Source organism: Cydia pomonella, chromosome 23 (assembly GCF_033807575.1).
Source record: "Cydia pomonella isolate Wapato2018A chromosome 23, ilCydPomo1, whole genome shotgun sequence".
Classification (NCBI taxonomy): domain Eukaryota; kingdom Metazoa; phylum Arthropoda; class Insecta; order Lepidoptera; family Tortricidae; genus Cydia; species Cydia pomonella.
This window is the reverse complement of record NC_084725.1, coordinates 6,441,977-6,463,134: the sequence shown is the minus strand read 5'-3', so window position 1 is coordinate 6,463,134 and position 21,158 is coordinate 6,441,977. Positions and strand designations below refer to the sequence as shown.

The window sequence follows — 21,158 nt, the reverse complement described above, 5'->3', positions numbered from 1 at the left end:
TTCAACCCAGCAAGTCGTTGGTCAAACGATGAAAACCCAAGCTTTCAGTTTGTAACTCGCATTTCGCAGAAAAGTTCTATGGTGTTTATCGTAAATAAATGTAGGTACAGCCTGACCAATATATGATCACGCGTCATTATTGCGGAATTTCATTGGAACTAAATTTTTCGTACTAAACAGAACTGTCATCCTATACATTAGAATAACAGCGCCCTCTTGACAATGATCATATATTTCTGGTCGGGTTTAAATGAGCAGCAACAAAGAGCAACACTCGTAAGTGACCATAAGTGGACCTTATGCCTTTTGTAATAAAGTCCACCGATGTACAGTTAACAGTGTGGGCGATGGTACCAAACGTTAGCAACATTCTTTTATGAAAATAGTACCTATAAACTGACATCAAAGGCCCCCAAAATTGACAGCGATTGACATGTAGCTTACGAGTGACACTACACGAATTTCAGGCAGTTTTTACAGTTTTTCAACGCTTTTTCACAGAAAACGTAGTAGTCCAAAATTTACCTGTATCGAACTTTTATCGGGTTGGCTGTTTTTGAATCCGTTTCGAGTTTGTTTTTTCAGTGACATACACTATGTTATAATAAAAAAAACGGTAGTGAAGTTTGGTGCTCTTGATTGGCGCTTACAACTTTTACAAGTCTTGATTGAAATAAGTTTTCGTTATCATGGCTTGTTAAACTCAATATATTATTTAATCAAATAGCAACAAGCACTTTTAAATTGTAAAATTTTACAAATATCATCTTAATCTAAATGTCAGAGCAATTTATCGATGCAGTTATTATTGTTCTTAATAAACATTGAATTGTTATAGATATGTCGAACTTAATAATGAGAATTTCACAAAAGGATCGTCAAACACTAAAATTGTATAAAAATACTAGTCTAGAAACGTTCTAGAATAAAATCTAAATGTCAAAAATACGGAATATATACATTGAATTATCAATTTCATCATTATTAACATAATAATAAATAATTCATTATTTACAATCACGCTTAATCCCACGGTGTTTCATCATTCATGTAGTCTTGTGTGCTATAATAGGCTTGGTGCATCCTGCGTAATGAAGTAACGACCCTTGAGTTCCTTCTAATTTTATGTAATCAGTACAGCTACCACCAGTTTGACACTCACATATTCGCTAGCGTGTACGTAATTTAATTTCTATGCATCTCGCTCGTACTCGATTAGTGCATTATAGTTTATAGTTTGCGTAAGTTACGCAGACGTTCGCGAATATGTCAGATTGACACTGCTAAGGCAGTCGTGCTCTTATTCTTTCTTCTTCTTTTTCTTTTGCATCGACTATCCCGATACATATACGAGTATTACCTACTGAAATAAATGCTTTTTCTAGAAGACGACAAATCACAGTTACATATTTTAAGCCGGCCATACACACTAGGGTATGCCTGCGCAGTTTTACCAACTGCACAGGTAAAATAGAGCGTGTAGCATTCCACTGTGCTGTTTCCTATACAGTTTTAACCTGAGCAGATGAACTGTACAGGCTAAATTGCGCAGTTATACCCTACTGTGTATGGCTAGCTTTACAACTTTCAACTATTTCGATTTTTTACTTTGTTACATATTACAATTTAACGAATGACTGTCGTTGGCCTTCTTTTATGTCAGCATTTATATGTTTAGTTATCCTGAATACCAATAAAATAAAAATAACACATTTGAAAATCTTATATAACTGTCAGTAAGTGCTAAGTACACAAACATGTCTGGCTTCTAGGTCTATTAAGACATTATTAATTTTAGTAATTAGGCGCGTAAGTTAGGCAAACTAATTAACACGCTAACACTAATGTAGTATCGATTTCACTACCTACCGAATACATTACATGTAGTGTTAGTATATATTTTTTTCATCATTAAGGTCATTAGCCTAGTTTCATTATTCTAGTGACACATACATCGTAACAAAAATGTTCAGCCTGTATTTGAGGAATCTTTTTTGCCATTTTTGTGCATAACTCATTATAAACAACGAAGTAATTCAACTATTCAAATGATTTGATGTAAATTCGTATAAGTTTGATGGAAATTCGTATAAGTTTGATGCAAAGTGTGTAAAGATTTTGTAGTGTTTACTTATAAAATATATTTTTATAATATGTATATGCCAGTTATCTACTAGTTGCGGAAAATAATGATTTTCATTTATTGAAAGACATTTTGAGGTCATTAAATTATATAGACTGTGACAAATACCACCAAAGCTCAGAACTACACTAGTAAAAACGATGAAGACAAGTAGATTTCAGGAAAACTGATCTTCTTATATGCACATAAGTTTGGAAAACTAATTATCGTGTCTACCTCTAATTGCTATCGATCGACAATCAAGTCAAAACTTCTAAGTCTCTCTTACTTATAAGGTTATATCTCGTTAGGAAATTCGTGTCACTTACGCCCTTCTAGCCGTGCGAGCGGCTCATATTACACAAAAGACGTATCTCCATAAGGAATTCCCTGGCAGTTACGTCCTTATTGTATTGGAGAGGAGATTAGTCTGGCAACCTGTGCTTGCAAAGTACGATTGGATTCGAATTACCCGCCTCATCGAAGCGCAACTTGGTATGGATTATATGAATTTTAAGTATATTTCTGAAGAGTGGAAGAGAAGAATCGTAATAAAAGGTAACTGTCACATTGTCAGAATGTAAGGCTTGTGGCACAGCGCTTTGTCCCAGATAGCTCTATAGGTGACCTAGTAAGACGATTATTCTCGTACTTTGGTTTATATTTTTACTTGCTCAGATTCCGAAAAAAGATGTCAAGTCTACCTCATTGTTAAAACATCAAATGTTTCTCCAAACTTGCACCGGATTTAAAATCGAAAATCGAGCGAACCCAACAGCGTGACAACTCACATTATTAGGTCTGGCAACAAAAAGTCCACTCTGACCATAGACCCAACGCTGGATGCCAATTATTGCACTCTCGGATTTACGCGACGCTTTACCACGCGGTGATTGACTGGCAACACTATTGCAAAATGACGTAACGGCCATTACACCCAATAGTACCACTTTAAGGAAAAAAGACGTATCTCCATAACTCCATAATGACATAGGCCTCTTTGGCTTAGGACGGCGGAAAGGACATACGTCAGTTACTATATGCGTATTGACGATCAACAGTGTTCTAAAAAGACGTAAAAGTAGATGCGTCGAAAGGACATACGCCTATTGAATCTATGTGCGTTTTGACTGACATTCCTGTGCATTGCTGTTATTGTCACCATTTACCGACTGCTAACGCTTTAGGAACCGACTTCAATATGGCCTCAAGGTCAATACCAACTGCACCTGAACGGAGTTCAATCTTAAACTGGTTATTTAGATGTGGGAATAGTCCAGAAGCGTCAAAGCTGCGAATTTCCCATGTCCATAATGTTTTTTTTTATAGTCAAGTTACTTTTTAGTTTAACTATACATAGTAGCATAGTTTTAGTTGTCTACCTACACTGTGTTGCAACGGCGTATGTGTGTTTTTTAAATCATGAAAAGAACTTACTATAGTACCTACTGATTCGTTTTATATACGAAAGGATTATAAATAGTATCGTAGAAATATACCTTCACGTTTGTACGTTTCATCTTTTAAACAATTTTTTTGTTACGAAACCTACGTACATCTATGAATAAATTCAAAGATAAGTATTTGTGAAGTCCTCAATCCGCGTGGGAACTGTAGCCTAAACCCCCCTTGTATCATGAGATTAGACCAGTGCCCCGCAATGGAGAGCATATAGATGATGATGATGAATATACTGAATAGCTTGTTTTTTTGTTGCTGTTGAAGTAACACCTCCCACAATCTCTCTGCATAGCCTAAAGGCTGCCTTGTTTTGTATGTACTTTAAGGTTTTCTTTTAAATTAAAAAGAAATAGTTTAGCCGGCTTAGCTAAACTATTACATAGGAGGGCCGGGAAACTACTAAACAACACAGACAAAAAAGACGTAACTCCATGAGAATTTCATAATGGCTTACTGTTTTTACGACGGAAGTACCAACGTGAAAAATACGGTATTTACAGTTTTTTGTATATACTGGGACATATTTTGAAATTGGTGGAAATACTTAACAACAGACACAAAAAGACGTAACTCCATCCGAATTTCATAAAGTCATACTGTCTTTACTCGTAGTACTGCCGTACGGACGTGAAAAATAAGATGTTCACATTTTTTTGTATATGTTTTTGTATGCAAGCAATATGTTTTAGTTTCAACGATGCCCTGTTTGATAGTGTCTAGTTTCAACTAGATATAAAAATGTAACTAAAATCCCAAGTTGGGATTTTGCTTTTTATTAAGTTAGAATGTTATCTTATTTTGTTAGCAAACGTTTTAATTAATCCTTTTATGGTCTTATTAAAAAAACGGTATTTACAGATAAATCGTTAATCCAAAGGGTTGGAGGAATGCCTACTTTAAGAACGAATTAATTGGTATTAGTATCAAAAATAGGGAAAAAATTTAATAATATCTTAAAGGAAGCTACCACCTACGTTGACTACGGAAATAATTCGTACCTAAATGACCTATTTCGTGTTATTTATACACGGTGATTTTAATCTTTCGATTATTCTTTATATACATTTTAAGATCATCTAATTTTAATGTTAAAATAGTACATTACGATACAAGTGCGAAAAATAGGAAATTCGAAACGAGTGGCGATAAATTAAAACACGACCGAAGGGAGTGTTTTAAATCGACACGAGTTGCGAATTACCTATTCGCACATGTATCGTACAACGTTTTACAGTACATATGGCCCTTTAAATGTTCGACACAGTAACATAATATGCTACTTCTCGCACTAGTGCTATAAAGTAGCCCCATATGTACTGTAAAGAACTTTCTACATCTACATCACATAAAAAGACGTATCTATTATGAACAGACATAGAAGTTTTTGTGGCAAAATAAAGTGATTGACAAAATCAAATATCGACATGTATATTATCGATGTTACCTTAGCGTTATAGATATTTTTAACATTATATAAAAATATAGCTACCGTAAAATACACAACATGTTCGATATCTTCTTTGATACACCCATTGGTAGTTTTCTATTTTTTTGACACTGAAAAATTATGGTCGGATTTGTAATTGATTTGCATATCTTGAAATTTCCTGGTAAATCACAGCAAGTAGAACTTAGATCTTTTAAGTATTAATCTATGACTGACTTATCGATGTTATTATTTGTCGATGTTTCATTTTCTCAAGCACTCGTTTTTGCCACAAAAACTTCTATGTCTGATTATGAAGTTATTGTGACTTACGACTTCTAGTCTAGCCCTACATTACAAAGCGCCTTATATTACAAATGACGTACCTTAAGAAATTCCCTGGCAGATACGTCCTCATTGTATTGGAAACGAGATTTTAAACTTAAAAAGTAACTTCGTATAATTTCCGTCGCCATTTTGTTAATAAAAAGACGTAAGTGCCTATAACTGTGCAATATTTCAGTATCGCGTCGCTCGTAAAACCCCCTTGTTACGTACGACACCCTTACGTTTATGTGGTGCAACAAATAATATAGCTATAATAACAATCTGCGTGCTAGATCTCGCCGGAAATCATTTACGCCAATAATGTTGCATACTAAGGATGTACAGGTAATTATCTCTATCGATATCGATAGAAATAATTAGCGGATCGTACCTTGGTTCCGGAGTGCGAGCTCGAAGATATCGCTCTATACATACATGCATAGTGCTGGCTCGCTCACACACCGGAGCGGAGTTCGGATCCGTATCAGTGTAATAACCGCTTAATGACATTTTATTCCTTGGGTCGTTGGCATTTTTACAATTATCAGTCATCTAGTTGCATCAGACAATTTTTTTCTTTATATACCTAATTAAAACTTAGCAAAGATAAGCTTAAATTAAGAAATGGCGAAATTATGTAATGCAAATGAAGCTTTTTCGACCTTTCTTGAATTATCTATGAAGAACTTGAAAAGAAAAAGTAATTAAGAGTAGTGCTCAACGCTTATTTAAATTTAATTGCGATTGCAGTTGTTAAAGTTATTTTAATCTTAAGTTAATTCCCATTTTGAGCTAATTTCGTTTACAATCTTTAATAACTAAGCAATATCTCTGTTGAATCAAGTTAATTTAGAACATTTAATTACAATACGTTTTACTGAACTTTTTCCTACCGGTACTTTCGAACCACTGTCGATATTTTGAACTAACAATTATCGATAACATTTGCAATCACCTCCCTATTGCAGTGTCGTTACCCTTCAGGTGATTTTAGGGGAAAGGTATGCTTACTTAAAAAGCCGTATCTTCATCAAATAGTAAATGTACCTTACGTCCTTTTGAACTGTATTAAAGTTCGATAAATAATGTTCAACATTAGCGTCACTCAATAATTTTATGACTTAAAAACTTGAGAATGACTTGAGTCACGCCTTTAAATGGGAAGGTAGCGCGAAAAAGTAAGAAACAGACAGACAGATATATTATAATATTATTAGTATAGAAGTAGTATAGATAAGTGGTAGTAGGGATAGTAGGAATTAGTGTTAGAAAATTAGGAATTGAAGAGATGTGTAAAGTAATCGCTTTTCGGCAGTTAAATTTATCCTTATGTACATTTCTTTACTCCATCAAGCATTGGATTCGATTTAAAAAAAATTATGTACAGTCAGCGTCAAATACTTTGTAGCAGTCAAAGTGGCCAAATAGTTCGGTAAACCATACTAAATATATGGTGTACCGAACTATTTGGCTACTTTGGTTGCTACAAAGTATTTTACGCTGACTGTATACTCAAGCCCACTGTATAAATACAGTCAAATTAAGCCTTGATTTTGAAGCGTACAAGAAAAAGAAAATCCTTTCCAGCCCAATTCTCTAACTAGCAGGAAGTAGTAGGCATCAACAAAGGACAGTAATGGCCGCCTTGTTACCGTCTTCCTGCTGATTTCTCCAACCTACTCACTTTCCATGTACACGATATACACTTGTATTTATAGCGACATATTTGACTGACCTGCAGTGGCATCATGGTTCCATTTTTATCACATGTCACTATGCCCGTCACTTTCGCACTTACATACTTGTCTGAACGTGACAGACATGGTGACAAATGATAAAGAACCGAGCCCTACTGTAGGGCTAAGATGGTCGGCTCTTTGTCATTTGTCACCATGCCTGTCACGTTCATGTAACAAGTAATAATGTAAGCGCGAAAGTGCCGGCTTAGTGACATGTGATAAAAATGCTGTAGCTGCACGGCTGAGTTGCAGTTGCAGAACTTATGTCTTCATTAAAAAATGCGTAAGTGTCGTGAAACACTCGGTTGGAACGAAATATATTATTATTGAAAAACGTATTATATTATTGATTAACAAATACAAAAAGAAACTTAGCGACAAAATAATAATTATAGAATCTGCTCACAAAATTTCACAAATCAGTTTAGAAATGCAACTTACAGGCAGGGAGAATAACTAAACATAAGAAACTTTTTTTTATATCAAATATCAAATATCAAACATTTATTCAGCAAATAGGCCACAGGGGCACTTTTACATGTCCATTTTTACAAACAATAAATTAAAAAAAAAAAAAAAACAATTACAAATATCGAATCTATGAAATAATAAATACTTTATTAGAGATGTATACTGTCTCTAAATGTCAAATTACACAAAAAAAACTATGATAAAAAAAATAAAACCATAAAATACTAAAATTCTTTAGAGATGTATAAGTCTCTAAGTGTCAGAGATAAAATATAAAAATATATATTAAATTATCCTTAGAGATGTAGAGGGTCGCCAAGGCTTGAATTCTTATATAAATAATTAAAAGACAAAAAAATTAAAACAGACAAGAACCGAATGAAGTGTCTCACGTTAATGTCACTCAAAAGTAAAGTTACATACTTTAACATAACCTGTACCCCGTGTAAGCTTAAACAGACCGGCCTCCACAAACAGCACCCGTTCACGAGTATGACGTGTATCTCAGCCATATTTACAAGCTGAAACTGGTACGCTTAGGTCGAGCGAGCGAGTGTGAAACTCGCTTATTAATCAAAAATATGAAACTCAAGTGCAAAAAATACAAAATACGCGTCCGGGGATCGAACCTGGGTTGTCGCTGTTTCTAAGCGGCTTTTGCTTTTTCGTGTGTATTTTTTTGGTATAAAAATAATTCATGTATATTTCATTAATTACGTATTTTCTTGTTCCAGGTACTTAATTATGTACTTTCAATCATTCTTCAGGACACGACTTAAGACCACGTAAGATCTAAATTTAATTGCATATGTTTAGGGTCCTTTGGAGTTGCAGGCGTACATAGGCTACGGACACTGCTTATCATCAGGCGGCCCTTATGCTTGTTTGCCACCGACGTAATATAAAAAAGCACTCAATGCACCCTAAACGTTGTCGTAGTAGAGATTACAGAACATATTTTTATGTATTAGCAGTATGTTTGTATGTTTGTACGTAGTGCGCTTAAATACGGCCGTCTCGGGGCTCCCGCTTAGTCGCTCAGATTGCAACTTAGGGTTGGCACTCGATCTGGAATTATTGTGTATCGCCTTTAAAATTTCTGTAAAATGTATGTAGAGCCCGACCAGAAATATATGATCATTGTCAAGAGGGCGTTGTTATTCTCATGTATAGGTGACAGTTCAGTTTGGTATGAAAAATTTAGTTCCAATGCAAATTTTTTTTATACTACGTCGGTGGCAAACAAGCATACGGCCCGCCTGATGGTAAGCAGTCTCCGTAGCCTATGTACGCCTGCAACTCCAGAGGAGTTACATGCGCGTTGCCGACCCTAAACCCGCCCCCCCTCGTTGAGCTCTGGCAACCTTACTCACCGGCAGGAACACAACACTATGAGTAGGGTCTAGTGTTATTTGGCTGCTGTTTTCTGTAAGGTGGAGGTACTTCCCCAGTTGGGCTCTGCTCTAGATCTGGAATGACATCTACTGGCTGTGCCCTACCACACAAAGCGAGATGACATTCACAATGCCCATAACTCTCTTAGCAATAATGCTTAATTTCGCAATATGGCGCGTGATCATATATTTCTGGTCAAGCTTTAAATCTGTGTTGTGTACAATTAAGTGATTACTACTACTAGTTGTAAATTTTAACAATATATTCCAGATCATACGAGTATTTAAAGACTAAAATGTCCCATAAACTTAACAAAATAATTGTGAAAAAGGCCTTTTTGATGACGATGCTGCCACTATGGGGCCCTACTCTAAATATCCTTATTGATACATATCAAAAAGCATAAGTGACATGTAACACGTAGTAAACACTTGGTTTTACGAAAACAAAGTACCAATTCATAGGTTTACTAATAATATTTTCTTTACAGTACATATGGGGCTACTTTATAGCACTAGTGCGAGAAGTAGCATATTACGTTACTGTGTCGAACATTTAAAGGGCCATATGTACTGTAAAACGTTGTACGATACATGTGCGAATAGGTAATTCGCAACTCGTGTCGATTTAAAACACTCCCTTCGGTCGTTTTTTAATTTATCGCCACTCGTTTCGAATTTCCTATTTTTCGCACTTGTATCGTAATGTACTATTTTATGCACAGATATAAAATCAAAAAAATTTTTTTTTTTGCAAATAATCTTAACTTATTTGAGAACTAATTTGTTGTTGTTGTCGGACGGCACACCTCCTGTGGATGCTTCGTAGAGAGGCAAAACACGTGTCGAGTTTAGAACTTTTGGTGGTGGTATTTTATATTAATTTGCGTATTTATTTTGCGGTGGGAGGGTGGGAACATTAATTGCATGTAAAAATACGCAAGTATAACGGGTTGCCACCGATTGAATAGCACGTTATGTTTTCGCGGATTAGCAGTCATATTTTTATTTTAACCATAATTCGTTATTTTTCTTCCATTTGGCCTCAGAAATGCGTTTTTAAAATCGGGCTCCTCGTGAGCACGTTGTATTTCTTAGCAAAGCGCCAACCCTGCCGCGATGCACGCTTGACAGAACTACGTCAATAGGCCCGGATAGGCTGTAGGTACACAAACACACACACACAAACATTTACCAGTGTGCGAATCCGTCTCGCTATAGAAATCTTTAAGTATTTTTTTTGCCAAATTGATTTCTTTTTTGTTGACATGATATTTTGTTATCCCTACTGGGGCATTGTGGTGGTAAGTTCGTTGTATTGCGTTTAGGATATTTCATTTGATAGAATAATCAGGTATTTACACAATTGCAGTTGAATGGTTGCGTGCGACTTTCAAACTGAACTTTTCTTTAACAATGAATTATGATAGTATAGGCCCTCAGCACACGGAGCGTAAGCGTAAGAGACGCGTAAGTGCCTCTTTATATATAAGGTGTAAAATTAGCTAGCGATATTTTAGGGCTCCTCTACACGATAGCCCAGCGTAGGCCAGTCTAAGGGACGCAGCTATGCGGTGGAATGAGATAGCAATATCACTTGCTCCCTCTAACGCATAAATGCGTCCCATGGACTGGCCTACGCTGGGCCATCGTGTAGAGGAGCCATTAAGAGATGGTACTTACTTTACATTAAACCAATTAACTTTAAATAGAAATTAAGATAACGTTTAATTAATTTTTTTATTTTATTTTCATTTACCGAACAAAATAAATAAATAATTATTCATTTATTATCATTATCATCAAATAACAAGATATTTACACTTTGTGCATTGTCAACAATTGTTTGTCTTATGTAATCAATATGTCATCTGATTGGTAAAAGAGGTTCTAGAATTTGTTCAATGAGGTCTCATTTAATTATCATATTAACAGGGTGTTTTGCGTATCAAATTTAATTTCCAATTTTCTCCAAATAAAATCATAAAACCTATAATGTTTCATAGTTAAATATGCTCCAGGAACCGAGCTGGAAAAATATTGGCAACTAATTTGTTTAGCACCCAAAAGAGGGCATTGTGAATGTCATCTCGCTTTGTGTGGTAGGGCACAGCACAGCGGATGTAATTCCAGATCTAGAGCAGAGCCCAACTGGGGAAGTACCTCCTCCTTGCAGAAAACCGCAGCCAAATAACACTAGACCCTACTCATATTATAGTGTTGTGTTCCCGCCGGTGAGTAAGGTTGCCAGAACTTAACGAGGGTGCGGAGTGTTAGGGTCGGCAAGGCGCATGTAACTCCTTCGGAATTGCAGGCGTACATAGGTTAAGGTGACTCCTTACCATCAGGCGGGTCATATTCTTGTTTGCCGCCGACGTAGAATAAAAAAACAAACTGTATTTAATTAAATAAAAAATACAAACAAAACGTCCCCCCGTCCCCCCATTGTACGGGATCAAGATATCCTTTTGTAGAAAATATTGCAGAATGTGCGTTTAATCTCAGCCGATGTACGCTTCGGTTGCGTTTTTGTACGTCCTGCTCTCAAAAATATGTACACGTTTCTCGACTTTATTACAGTAGGGTAAGATGCAAATCTGTGAAGAATTTTTTGATATTCACTACGGAGAAAGATTTGCCGTCAAAATTATGTATACATTTTTCGCCTTATCACGATGGGGTAAGGTGCAAATTTGTGAAGATATCTTTGAAGTTCAGTTGGTACGGTACTGTTGCATTTTGAAATTGGAAGTCTGATTAGTACAAGAAAAAGGCTGAAGTTTTTCACTGTGATTCTCATTCAAGAATTCCCTAGCATTTTTATCTCACTTGGCTTAAAGGACTAGCATCCAGGCCATAATTTAAAAAAAATATATAACATATAAATGTTCATTTGACTGACTGATCCTCTGGCTCTGACTCATTTTGGCTGATGAAGGAATAGTAATATTTTTGAGCGCATAAAATATATGTTTATGTTTTTTTTTAGATTCGGCAAAAGACTAAACCGCGCATTTGTTTTATCCTTGAACTGTGATTGGCAAAAGGTATTTTTTTTTTTCAAATGTACGGTTCGGAAATATATGACTTGGAAACTAGCCTATTGTACCAGTTGCACTCATATATATCGGAGCGGCCAAGGTGCTTACAAATATGTGAACACGCCTCTATTTGTGAGCACCTTAGCAGCTCGAATATATTTGATGACGACTGTACCAGTTGTTAAATAGTACTTAAATTTTTTAATAGTAACATTAAATTTAATATTCAGATAGTGGGAGTAACAAAACAATAAAGGAAATGGAAATTCGTCAGCTAGAACTATTAATCTTAATACACAAAATCGAATAGTTACGAGTACAAAAAGCATTTGAAAACTATTGAAACTTACAACGAACTGCACTAAGCGTCACACCTACGTAGGATTAGAGACTAGAGAAAAACAAGGACTATCAATCTTCCTAACGGCTATTGCACATAGATATAGGTATAGATGACGTGATACTAATATCACCGTTTTATACGTTTTGAACGACGTTTTGGCATTACGTTGTAATGTAACCTGCACAAGTGCACTAATGCTGCACTTGCAGTGCAGTCCACTTTATGATCCATTATGAATCGCTGTACCTATTTCAGCAAGCACCCCTCCGACATAATTGTAAAGTACGGCCACAGGTGTTCTGATTCATCTCGTCACGTTCAGCGTCGAGTACATACACAATACATACATATATGAGACAATAGTATTAGGCTGTAAGGAAATATAATTTCATTTGTATTATTAAACAACAACTATTCGAAAATTATTTCGTTAAAGTTTATTAGTTTTCAATGCAGATCAAACGACATACATGCTGCTTTGCTAAGTAGCGACATCTATGTATAACAGGAGCGAAGAACGCAATGTAGGAAATTGAGAGTCTATTATTAATTTGTCTCTGGCATGATGAAAAACAATATGGCCGAATATAAATCGGTGATCTGTCACAGTAATCTGCTTTAAGCTCAATCGTGCGCAAGCCTTTATTATAAATGATCTAATATACTGACTGAAGACACACTGCTTGAGAGAATGACGAATTATGCGTCGAGCATATTAAAATACCGACAGGCCCATTTAACAACCGGTCTGGCCTAGTAGGTGACCCTGTCTGTGAAGCCGATGGTCCTGGGTTCGATCCCGGTAAGGGCTTTTATTTGTGTGATGAGCACAGATATTTGTTCCTGAGTCATGGATGTCTTTATTATATATATATACATTGTCTTTATTATATATTTATTGTATATATATATCGTTGTCTGAGTACCCACAACACAAGCCTTCTTGCTTCTTGAGCTTACCGTATAATAATAATAAAAAATTGACTACTGAGGAATTAACACTATTCGTTACCGAATGGATACCGCAGGTTAGACGGGGCAGAAGCAGATAAAAAAAATGGCGTGCCGACCTCGACGCATTTTGCAGGGACTGGTGGAAACATTTACGAAACCATGATGAGTGTCGGAAGACAGAGGTCTTTCCGAGCAGTGGGACACTAAGTAGGCTATTAATACATACTTATATATAGCTTATTTGCTGCACGTTCTTCGCAGCTCTGTGTCAGTGCAAAATGAGCGATTCATTTGTAAGATTCACCTCCACGCGACCGTATATCATGGAGCAGTCTCCTTAATCACCGGTATACTGCTCCGAGACTTAGATAAACAACTGTTTATTTATTAAGGAAAATATTAGGTACAATCATGGAATAGATCTAGTTCATCTAGGTGTCTACGGTGGACGAGTCATAGTAAGGTGCAGTCGCCAGCATGCAGCGTGACATTGCTGTCGTAAATGTCAGAATCTATGTTGCTTTCTTACAATTAGGCATCGGAGTTTTTATCGCATAGTAAGACTAATAGCGAGCTATGTAAGTAAAGTAAAAGTCCTTTATTCGCATAAAATATGGTACAATGGTGGTGGTAAGTAAAAATTCCAGTACAAAAACATATTTTGCTACACAATAGCATGCAAAGTACCTAATCTTAAAACTAGACTAAGTACGTAAGACTTAAAGTATACGTACTCGTAAGCTCGTAACATATATTATGTGTTCCTGTCGAAGAGGTCACTTGTTGAATAAAACATTTGTTCCTTGAGCCATTGATAAAGCTGTCTTAAATAAATGTAAAGGGAGAAATTTGAAATTTTCTGGAATTGAGTTAAAATTTTTGAGTCGACATTAGCAATAAAATTCTACTCATATTCATACTCATACTCAGTCACTTATTTAATTAGTGATTTTTATTAACTAACTTATTTAATTTTACAAGGACAAGAGTGTTTGTAAACGATCCTTTAATTTTGTCTTTCAGAACATAAATATTACAAATAAAAAATAATGACCATTTTTATGTATTGATTAATTTACATTCATATTATTTTTACCTCTTTTAATATACATATTTTTTTTAATGAAATTTCGTAATATAATCAATGCAAAAAATAGTAATTATTCTTATTTGTAATATTTATGTATTCAAAGACAAAAATTTTGTCTAGTCAATAGTTATATACTATACATTAATTTAATTAATGTATAGTATATAACTCGTCTAAGTTCTAGTTCTTGGTTATAATTCAACTCATATTCATACTCATACTCATTTACTTGTGTAATTAGTGATTTTAATTTTACAGGGACAAAAGTGTTTGTAAACGATCCTTTAATTTTGTCTTTCAGAACATAAATATTACAAATAAAAAATAATGACCATTTTTATGTATTGATTAATTTACATTCATATTATTTTTACCTCTTTTAATATACATTTTTTTTTAATGAAATTTCGTAATATAATCAATACAAAAAATAGTAATTATTCTTATTTGTAATATTTATGTATTCAAAGACAAAATTAATGTATAGTATATAACTCGTCTAAGTTCTAGTTCTTGGTTATAAAATTAAAAACACATATGAATATGATTTGAATTTTATTGCTAATGTCGACTCCATAGCTCCCTGTTAGTCTTACCATGCGATAAAAACTCCGATGCTTACTAATAATTTAAACATCCTATGAAATAAAGCTATAGAACGTAATTAATTTTCACAGAACAGTCCAATACAGTCTGCAAAAGTATTTAAACACTCTTGTTTCAACACGCAACATACGCTGTTATTCTCTTAATATTACAGTTGTGGTAGAAACTTCGGCTGCTGACTGTCCTTACATCTGACCACCCAAGTTTCCCACTGTTTCAATCATAAGCGTAAATCTAGCAAAAATTACCTGACCAATACTAATCCTTATCTCGTCGCAACAAGGTACACGAATATTTAACTGTGTGATACATTAGCTAATGAGTTACGTACTGCATCGGATTTCAATTTCGATAATTAGTTGCTGGTATTATGTACCGACAAAGCCATTTTAATTAATGTGTGATAGAGAAACCTGTCGCGCGATTTCATATATATAACTTTAGAGATTGAAACGAGTCACCTTGTATACAAATTTCCATAATATCGTCTAATTTCTTTTTCTCCAATATGCTCGGAAATGTGCACCTTATTGTAGCAAAACTAGTACGGGAAGTTCTTCGTTATGGTAAAACTCAAATAAAAAAAAATCATACCATTATTGTCGTGTTTTAGCGGACGGGAAATTATTACTGTATTGTTTTTTACTTTATAAAAACATGTATCGACTAAGAAAAACTCAAACAGCCAATTAATATGGCCGCGGGCTGCGTCTACACGACGCGGTGACCCGATCAGTATCATTTCAAGCTTTATGATAGATAAGACCGTCGTGTATGATCGTGCGAATACCGCTTAATAAAATCAAAGGCTATATAATAACTTTTTTTTAAGGATGTCATGCGTGCAAAGACAGCTTATATTGTACAATTATATAGAATGAGCGAATATTTAATGGTACTGAATGGCTGAATAGTTGTGCCTTTAACTTTAAAAAAAATAATTAAAGAGGGAGATTATTTTTGACGTTTATCATATGAAGGTTCGATTTGAGTGGTGGTTGATGCTTAAATTATGTTTATTTTACCTGATTTCCTCGCATGTTTGGAGAAAAGCACTATATGTGCCTCGGCAGGAACAGCAATACGTGGATTCGTCTTCTTTGTCGAAACTCATCCACCTATTGCCCTTTCCCGGCCTCTGCAATAATGTACTAATTGTTTGTGAGAATAAATTTAAAATTGGAACAGAGTTGCATTTCTATTGATAGGAAAATTGTATAAAGGTGGTTAAAAACATTCTGAAATTGCGTTATGTCCCAATTTACACATAGATTAGTGTTAAGTGCGAGTTTATAAATTTATTGTTACTAAAACATTTTTTGCTTATGATATTTGAAGATAATGTGTGAGATTGAGGGGGTATTTAAATCTTCTCGGGTCAGAGGTTTAGGATTAGAGCCGGTGTAGCTTTATTTGACGTTCATAAGCCATAACAGCATACTCAAGGTCATAGCTGACAGGGTGGATTGTCCCTTCATAAAATTTTGGGTGCAATTAGTGATAAATAAGTAATGTAGTATGTAGTTAAGTTACTAACGTAGCCATAAGCCACACTAACAATTTACGGATAAATTTTATCTGAAATAAAGAATTAATAATAATAATAAGCGCATTGTAATATGCCTACTTGAATAATAAACTATCTTTATCTATAGATATTTTGCCTGTTTCACAAAACATGAGACTTTTTAACAAAATAATAATATAAAAGGTATTATTAATTCCTCAAGAGCATATTGCATTGCACACATAAATTTATCCCTACAATCCAAAATCATACCTGGAATCGCGAACAATTTACGAATTTTGAACGCTTTCATAATATCTCCCCTCGTTTCAATATTAAATTCGCCGATATAGCTATAGGGGGTTATCCTGGAATTACTCGCTATTACTTTCCTTTTTTATTCGATATCTTGTGCAGTCAGGGAATTTTTATTCATAGATATTGCAATCTACGGTAGGAAAAGTCTTTGTGTTTATAGTCTGTGATTTTATTTCTTTGGTTGGTTGTTTGGTTGGTGAGTTTTAGTTTTTTTATGTACTAGCAATTGGAAGGATAAATAAATTGGTAGATTACTGAACTGAAATATAGATAGCATAAATTGAAAGGATACTTTTATACATACGGTGAAGTATTTGACATAAAAATTAGTCACCTAACTTTAAAATGGAACCATAACTTGTAATCACATATAGTAAACACCCCTATAATGGTACAGGCACCAGTAATGAGATGGTATAGAAAAATCCTGTAAAACAAGTATTTACCTTCAATTTTTAATTACCAGCAACATTTTACCATAAACAAGAGCAAAGAGTAAGTAGCTCTTTGGCTCTTGTTTATGGTTAGTTTAATTTTTCATAGATTTTTGTTAGTTAGAAAATTAATGGCGCCATAATTCCCTTGACTGGAGCAAAAAACTATAGTTTTAAATGGTTAATAATATTGAAACCAATTGCAGTAGCTTTCATTAAATACAGAGAATACATAAAGGACGAATTGGACATTCAACTTTTAAAGCATAAAGTGATAAAAATTTTACAGATCTCGGTGAAATATCAAAAATACTCCAAATTTTCTCTTAAATGTCCCATGATTGGTGCCGTTAACATAAGTTTTTTTTTATTAGGCAGAATTTTCCTCTATACATCAAACCTTAACTTGAATACGGGTGTTACTTCTTTATGGATTAACTTTACTTTAAAACGCGTTAAAAACATCTTCCTTATAGAGATTTCTCACGAAAACCCCCAATCTAATGCCCATAATTGTTCTAAATAAAGTTTCTCTTACATTAGCACCAATAAATCGTAATTCTTTATGTCCTTTATTCAACGCCAGGGGGCGTCGCTGGCGCTTCGGGCGCCGGAAGGGGCCGTACCTTTGGAACCCCAGGATTCCGTATCCGGAAATGGTCCGGGTATATCGTTAGCTAAATAAAAACCGTTGTGTCAACTTCTAAAGTTAGGGACAAATTATTAGGAGTATGGAAGTGACATATCATGTCTAAAGGCGGAACTCCAGTGTGCGGCACAAGCATATACAGTACAAAGAAAAATAAAATCACCTCCTGTCTCCATCATCAGATCAATTCATCCGACTTACATACCTATGTATGCAAAATTTCTACTCAATCGGAAAATGGGAAGTGGTTCAAATTTAGCGTCGCAGATTTGACCCACTCTGACTAACAGAACAAGTTATTAAGAGCTTGTAAAAAACGAAAGATATCCCTCGTATCGTAGTCTTATAAAACAAGATGTGTTATAGGTGCATTTCGCTTTTGTCATATCTTATAAAGAGAGTAGGAAAACCAGGTTAAAATATATTACACTAAGAACTAAACTAATTAAACTAAACCTACCTCAAAAATAAAAGCCTACAAATAGAAAATTGGCCCCAGAAGCCTGGTGGCGTTGCCGCGCTGAACGGCCAATGCGTTGTGCGATATACTCGTATGCTCCAGCCATCCGGTCACCCATTGTGTCTATAAGTGTAAGGTCTGAGTGGACGCTCGAAGCGGAGCGTTCGGCGGGGCGTGCAGCGTGGCGTCGTGCTCACAAGTGATGTGAGCAGCGTGCACTAAGCACGTACGCACATACGTTTGCTTTTGTTTAACATGCACGCCGCACGCTCCGCCCTGCTGCACGCCCAACTCGAGCGTCCACTCAGGCCTTACACTTAGGCGCTTGGCAAACTCCTTATAAATTCTTAAACCACGTTACAACAACAAAAAAGATTTAAAACTCAAAGATTTATCACAATAAAATTAAAATTCGACGATAACTAAAGTCAAGTTACAAGAGATAATTTGAGTTGCGGCAATAAAAAAGGGACCACAGTAACGTTTAGCATAAATCTGCAATATTTAATGAAGTTTCCTACGAAGACGGGTTTAAGTTCGAATAATATATTTACGCGCGGTGTGCCCTCAGCTTTATCTTGAAGTTTGCGGTTTTTGTTAATAATTAAAAGTTATCTACATTGTAATGGAAGGTTCTTTCAAAATGTCCTACAGGAAGGACATTGGGACATTGCATGTTTTCAAGACTTATAATAACCTATTTGGTATCTATTTATAAAAATTGTATTTTAAACCTGGAAAAGGTTTTGAAGAGACTTATGTTTATTTAAATAAAAAAATAAAATATTTTTATTCAGTAGCTTGAAAACCAACTACAATAGTTTGGAAGAAAAAGTTTACCCTGCCATTCATCATTGACGTAAAATATACATTGAGCTTTAGTTATTTGGTTTAAAGGGGGCAAATTTGCTGTTTAGCCGCTCGTGCTAACCCGAGCAAGCGAAAGATTCGAAAATTGAACCACGAGCATAGCGAGTGGTTTGAGAAGTGGAATCTTGAGCGTTGCGAGGGTTTCAAGGCACGAGGGTTAAAAACAAACTTTGCCTCAGAAGGCTGACGCTTATCTTATATTTGTTCATTGTTCTAGATCTTGAAGTTTAACATCAATTATTATGTATTTCTTTAAAAATTCAGCACGGCGCATCCAAATAAATGAACAAAAATCTTTCTCAATTATGAGTCATAACAAATAAGAAAATATTTTTGTTTATTTATTTGAATGCGATGAACACTTAAATATTGACTCATTCATAAGTCATCTAAGTATTCATCTTGAAAATAAATGTGTGTAGCCTTTAATGTGCGATAAACGAATACATACATTATTATTGACATGTGTAAGATTAATGTCACGAAAAAGCCATATCTACTAAACCGGTCGTAAAATAAGCTGTAAAATTAACCTTAAAAGCACAGAAATTGAAAAAGCCATCATTGACACATAATGATTTGTATCCCAAATTGATTAATGTTTGTCTCATTAGAATAGCTAAATTAATTCGCTACGAAGTTGGACAATATTGATGACAGTCATATAATCGTGGTCGATTTTAAAATCGATTTGTAGAATGTCAAGTTTGTATCGAATGAAATTAATCGATTCGATGCTTAGACACAATTTATTTGGATCGTTTATTGAATGTTGACGAATTCAAAAGGTATTTTATATAGGTAATAATGAAATAGGAATTATTGTAACGAGTTTAATTATTAATCAAATTACGTACGTACGTATATTGACGCGCCTGTTGATATCTCTATCACACGCGCATAATTATATTGCTGTCTCGCTAGCACAGTGGCATTGACCGCCGCCGGGCAGGCGGGACAGCAATATAGATAGAGATAGGAACAGGAGAGTCAATGTACGAAATTCTTCGTAGTAAAGGTCCTTATTTCAACCAATATGTGAACAGGCACTAAAACCCTTTTCATACAGTTAAAACAAAACGCAAAACGACCATTCAAGTTCCAAAACGGCAACGGTAACACTTCAAGCCCTTAAAAGATAAAAAATATTAACAAAATTTAACTAAAAGAGCAAAGTACAAAGTAATTACGGCTAACGTCATAACTCAAGTTAGAAAAGATTCTGGGTAAAGAATTAGGGACAAAGGAGGTCGTGTTAAAACAATGTAAAAGGCGGCTTTCATGGGACTGAGGATATAACTTATATGTATAAGGGAAATAATTCTTGACGGGATGTAGAAAACTCGCCCTTTACAATTTTTATTAACCTCTTAAATCCCTGTGTACTTGTACGAGCACAAATTAAATTCGTGTTTTGAATTATTTTGGAAATAAAGCTCCAAAATTCAAAAGCGTAAAATCTGGCTTGGGTTTTACGAGGTAGCCAAAAAATGTTAGGTATACAGCTAGGGTGTTTATTCAGTCACCTGCATTAATGTACGGGGTGAAAATATAGGTCATACTGAGCAACTTTTACTATGGGACCAAACCCGAAATCGCGAAATAAAAATTGTCTGTTTCATACATTTTGGCTGTCGAAAAAATAACCGAAGAACCGCCGAGAGCCCGAACACATGACACGAAAGGTGCTGGATATGTTGCCGACTGACATGGCTGGCAACAGTGAAGAAGGATATAGAAGAAGCCCAAATCCCACCTGACATGACCCAGTACCGAGAAGCCTGGCGAAATGTAACTAGGAGAGCCGACCCCAAATAATGGGAAAAGGAGAAGAAGATACATTTTGGCCGTCTGACCTTGACATTTTGCATAGGAGAGTAAATTTTTTTTCGTGATTTCGGGGTTGATCCCATAGTAAAAGTTGCTCAGACTATGACCTATATACA

At 35.1% G+C, this 21,158-nt stretch overlaps 1 protein-coding gene across 8 annotated transcripts in view; it reads left to right on the top strand.

Moving 5' to 3' along the window:
* The window catches only part of LOC133530728 (latrophilin Cirl-like), a 474,969-nt gene that overhangs the window by 124,036 nt on the left and 329,775 nt on the right, over positions 1-21,158 (top strand). For 7 of the 8 annotated variants that reach the window (XR_009801369.1, XR_009801368.1, XM_061868758.1 and 4 more), the window contains exon 1: positions 8,276-8,331. The exons of the other annotated variant lie outside the window; for it this stretch is intronic. Coding sequence is in view for 5 of the 7 variants with exons in the window: in XM_061868758.1 (XP_061724742.1) it covers positions 8,291-8,331 (41 nt within the window). In the remaining 2 variants the exon portion in view is untranslated. Of the gene's footprint in view, positions 1-8,275; positions 8,332-21,158 lie in introns of those variants that run through there. 8 annotated transcript variants of the gene reach the window in all.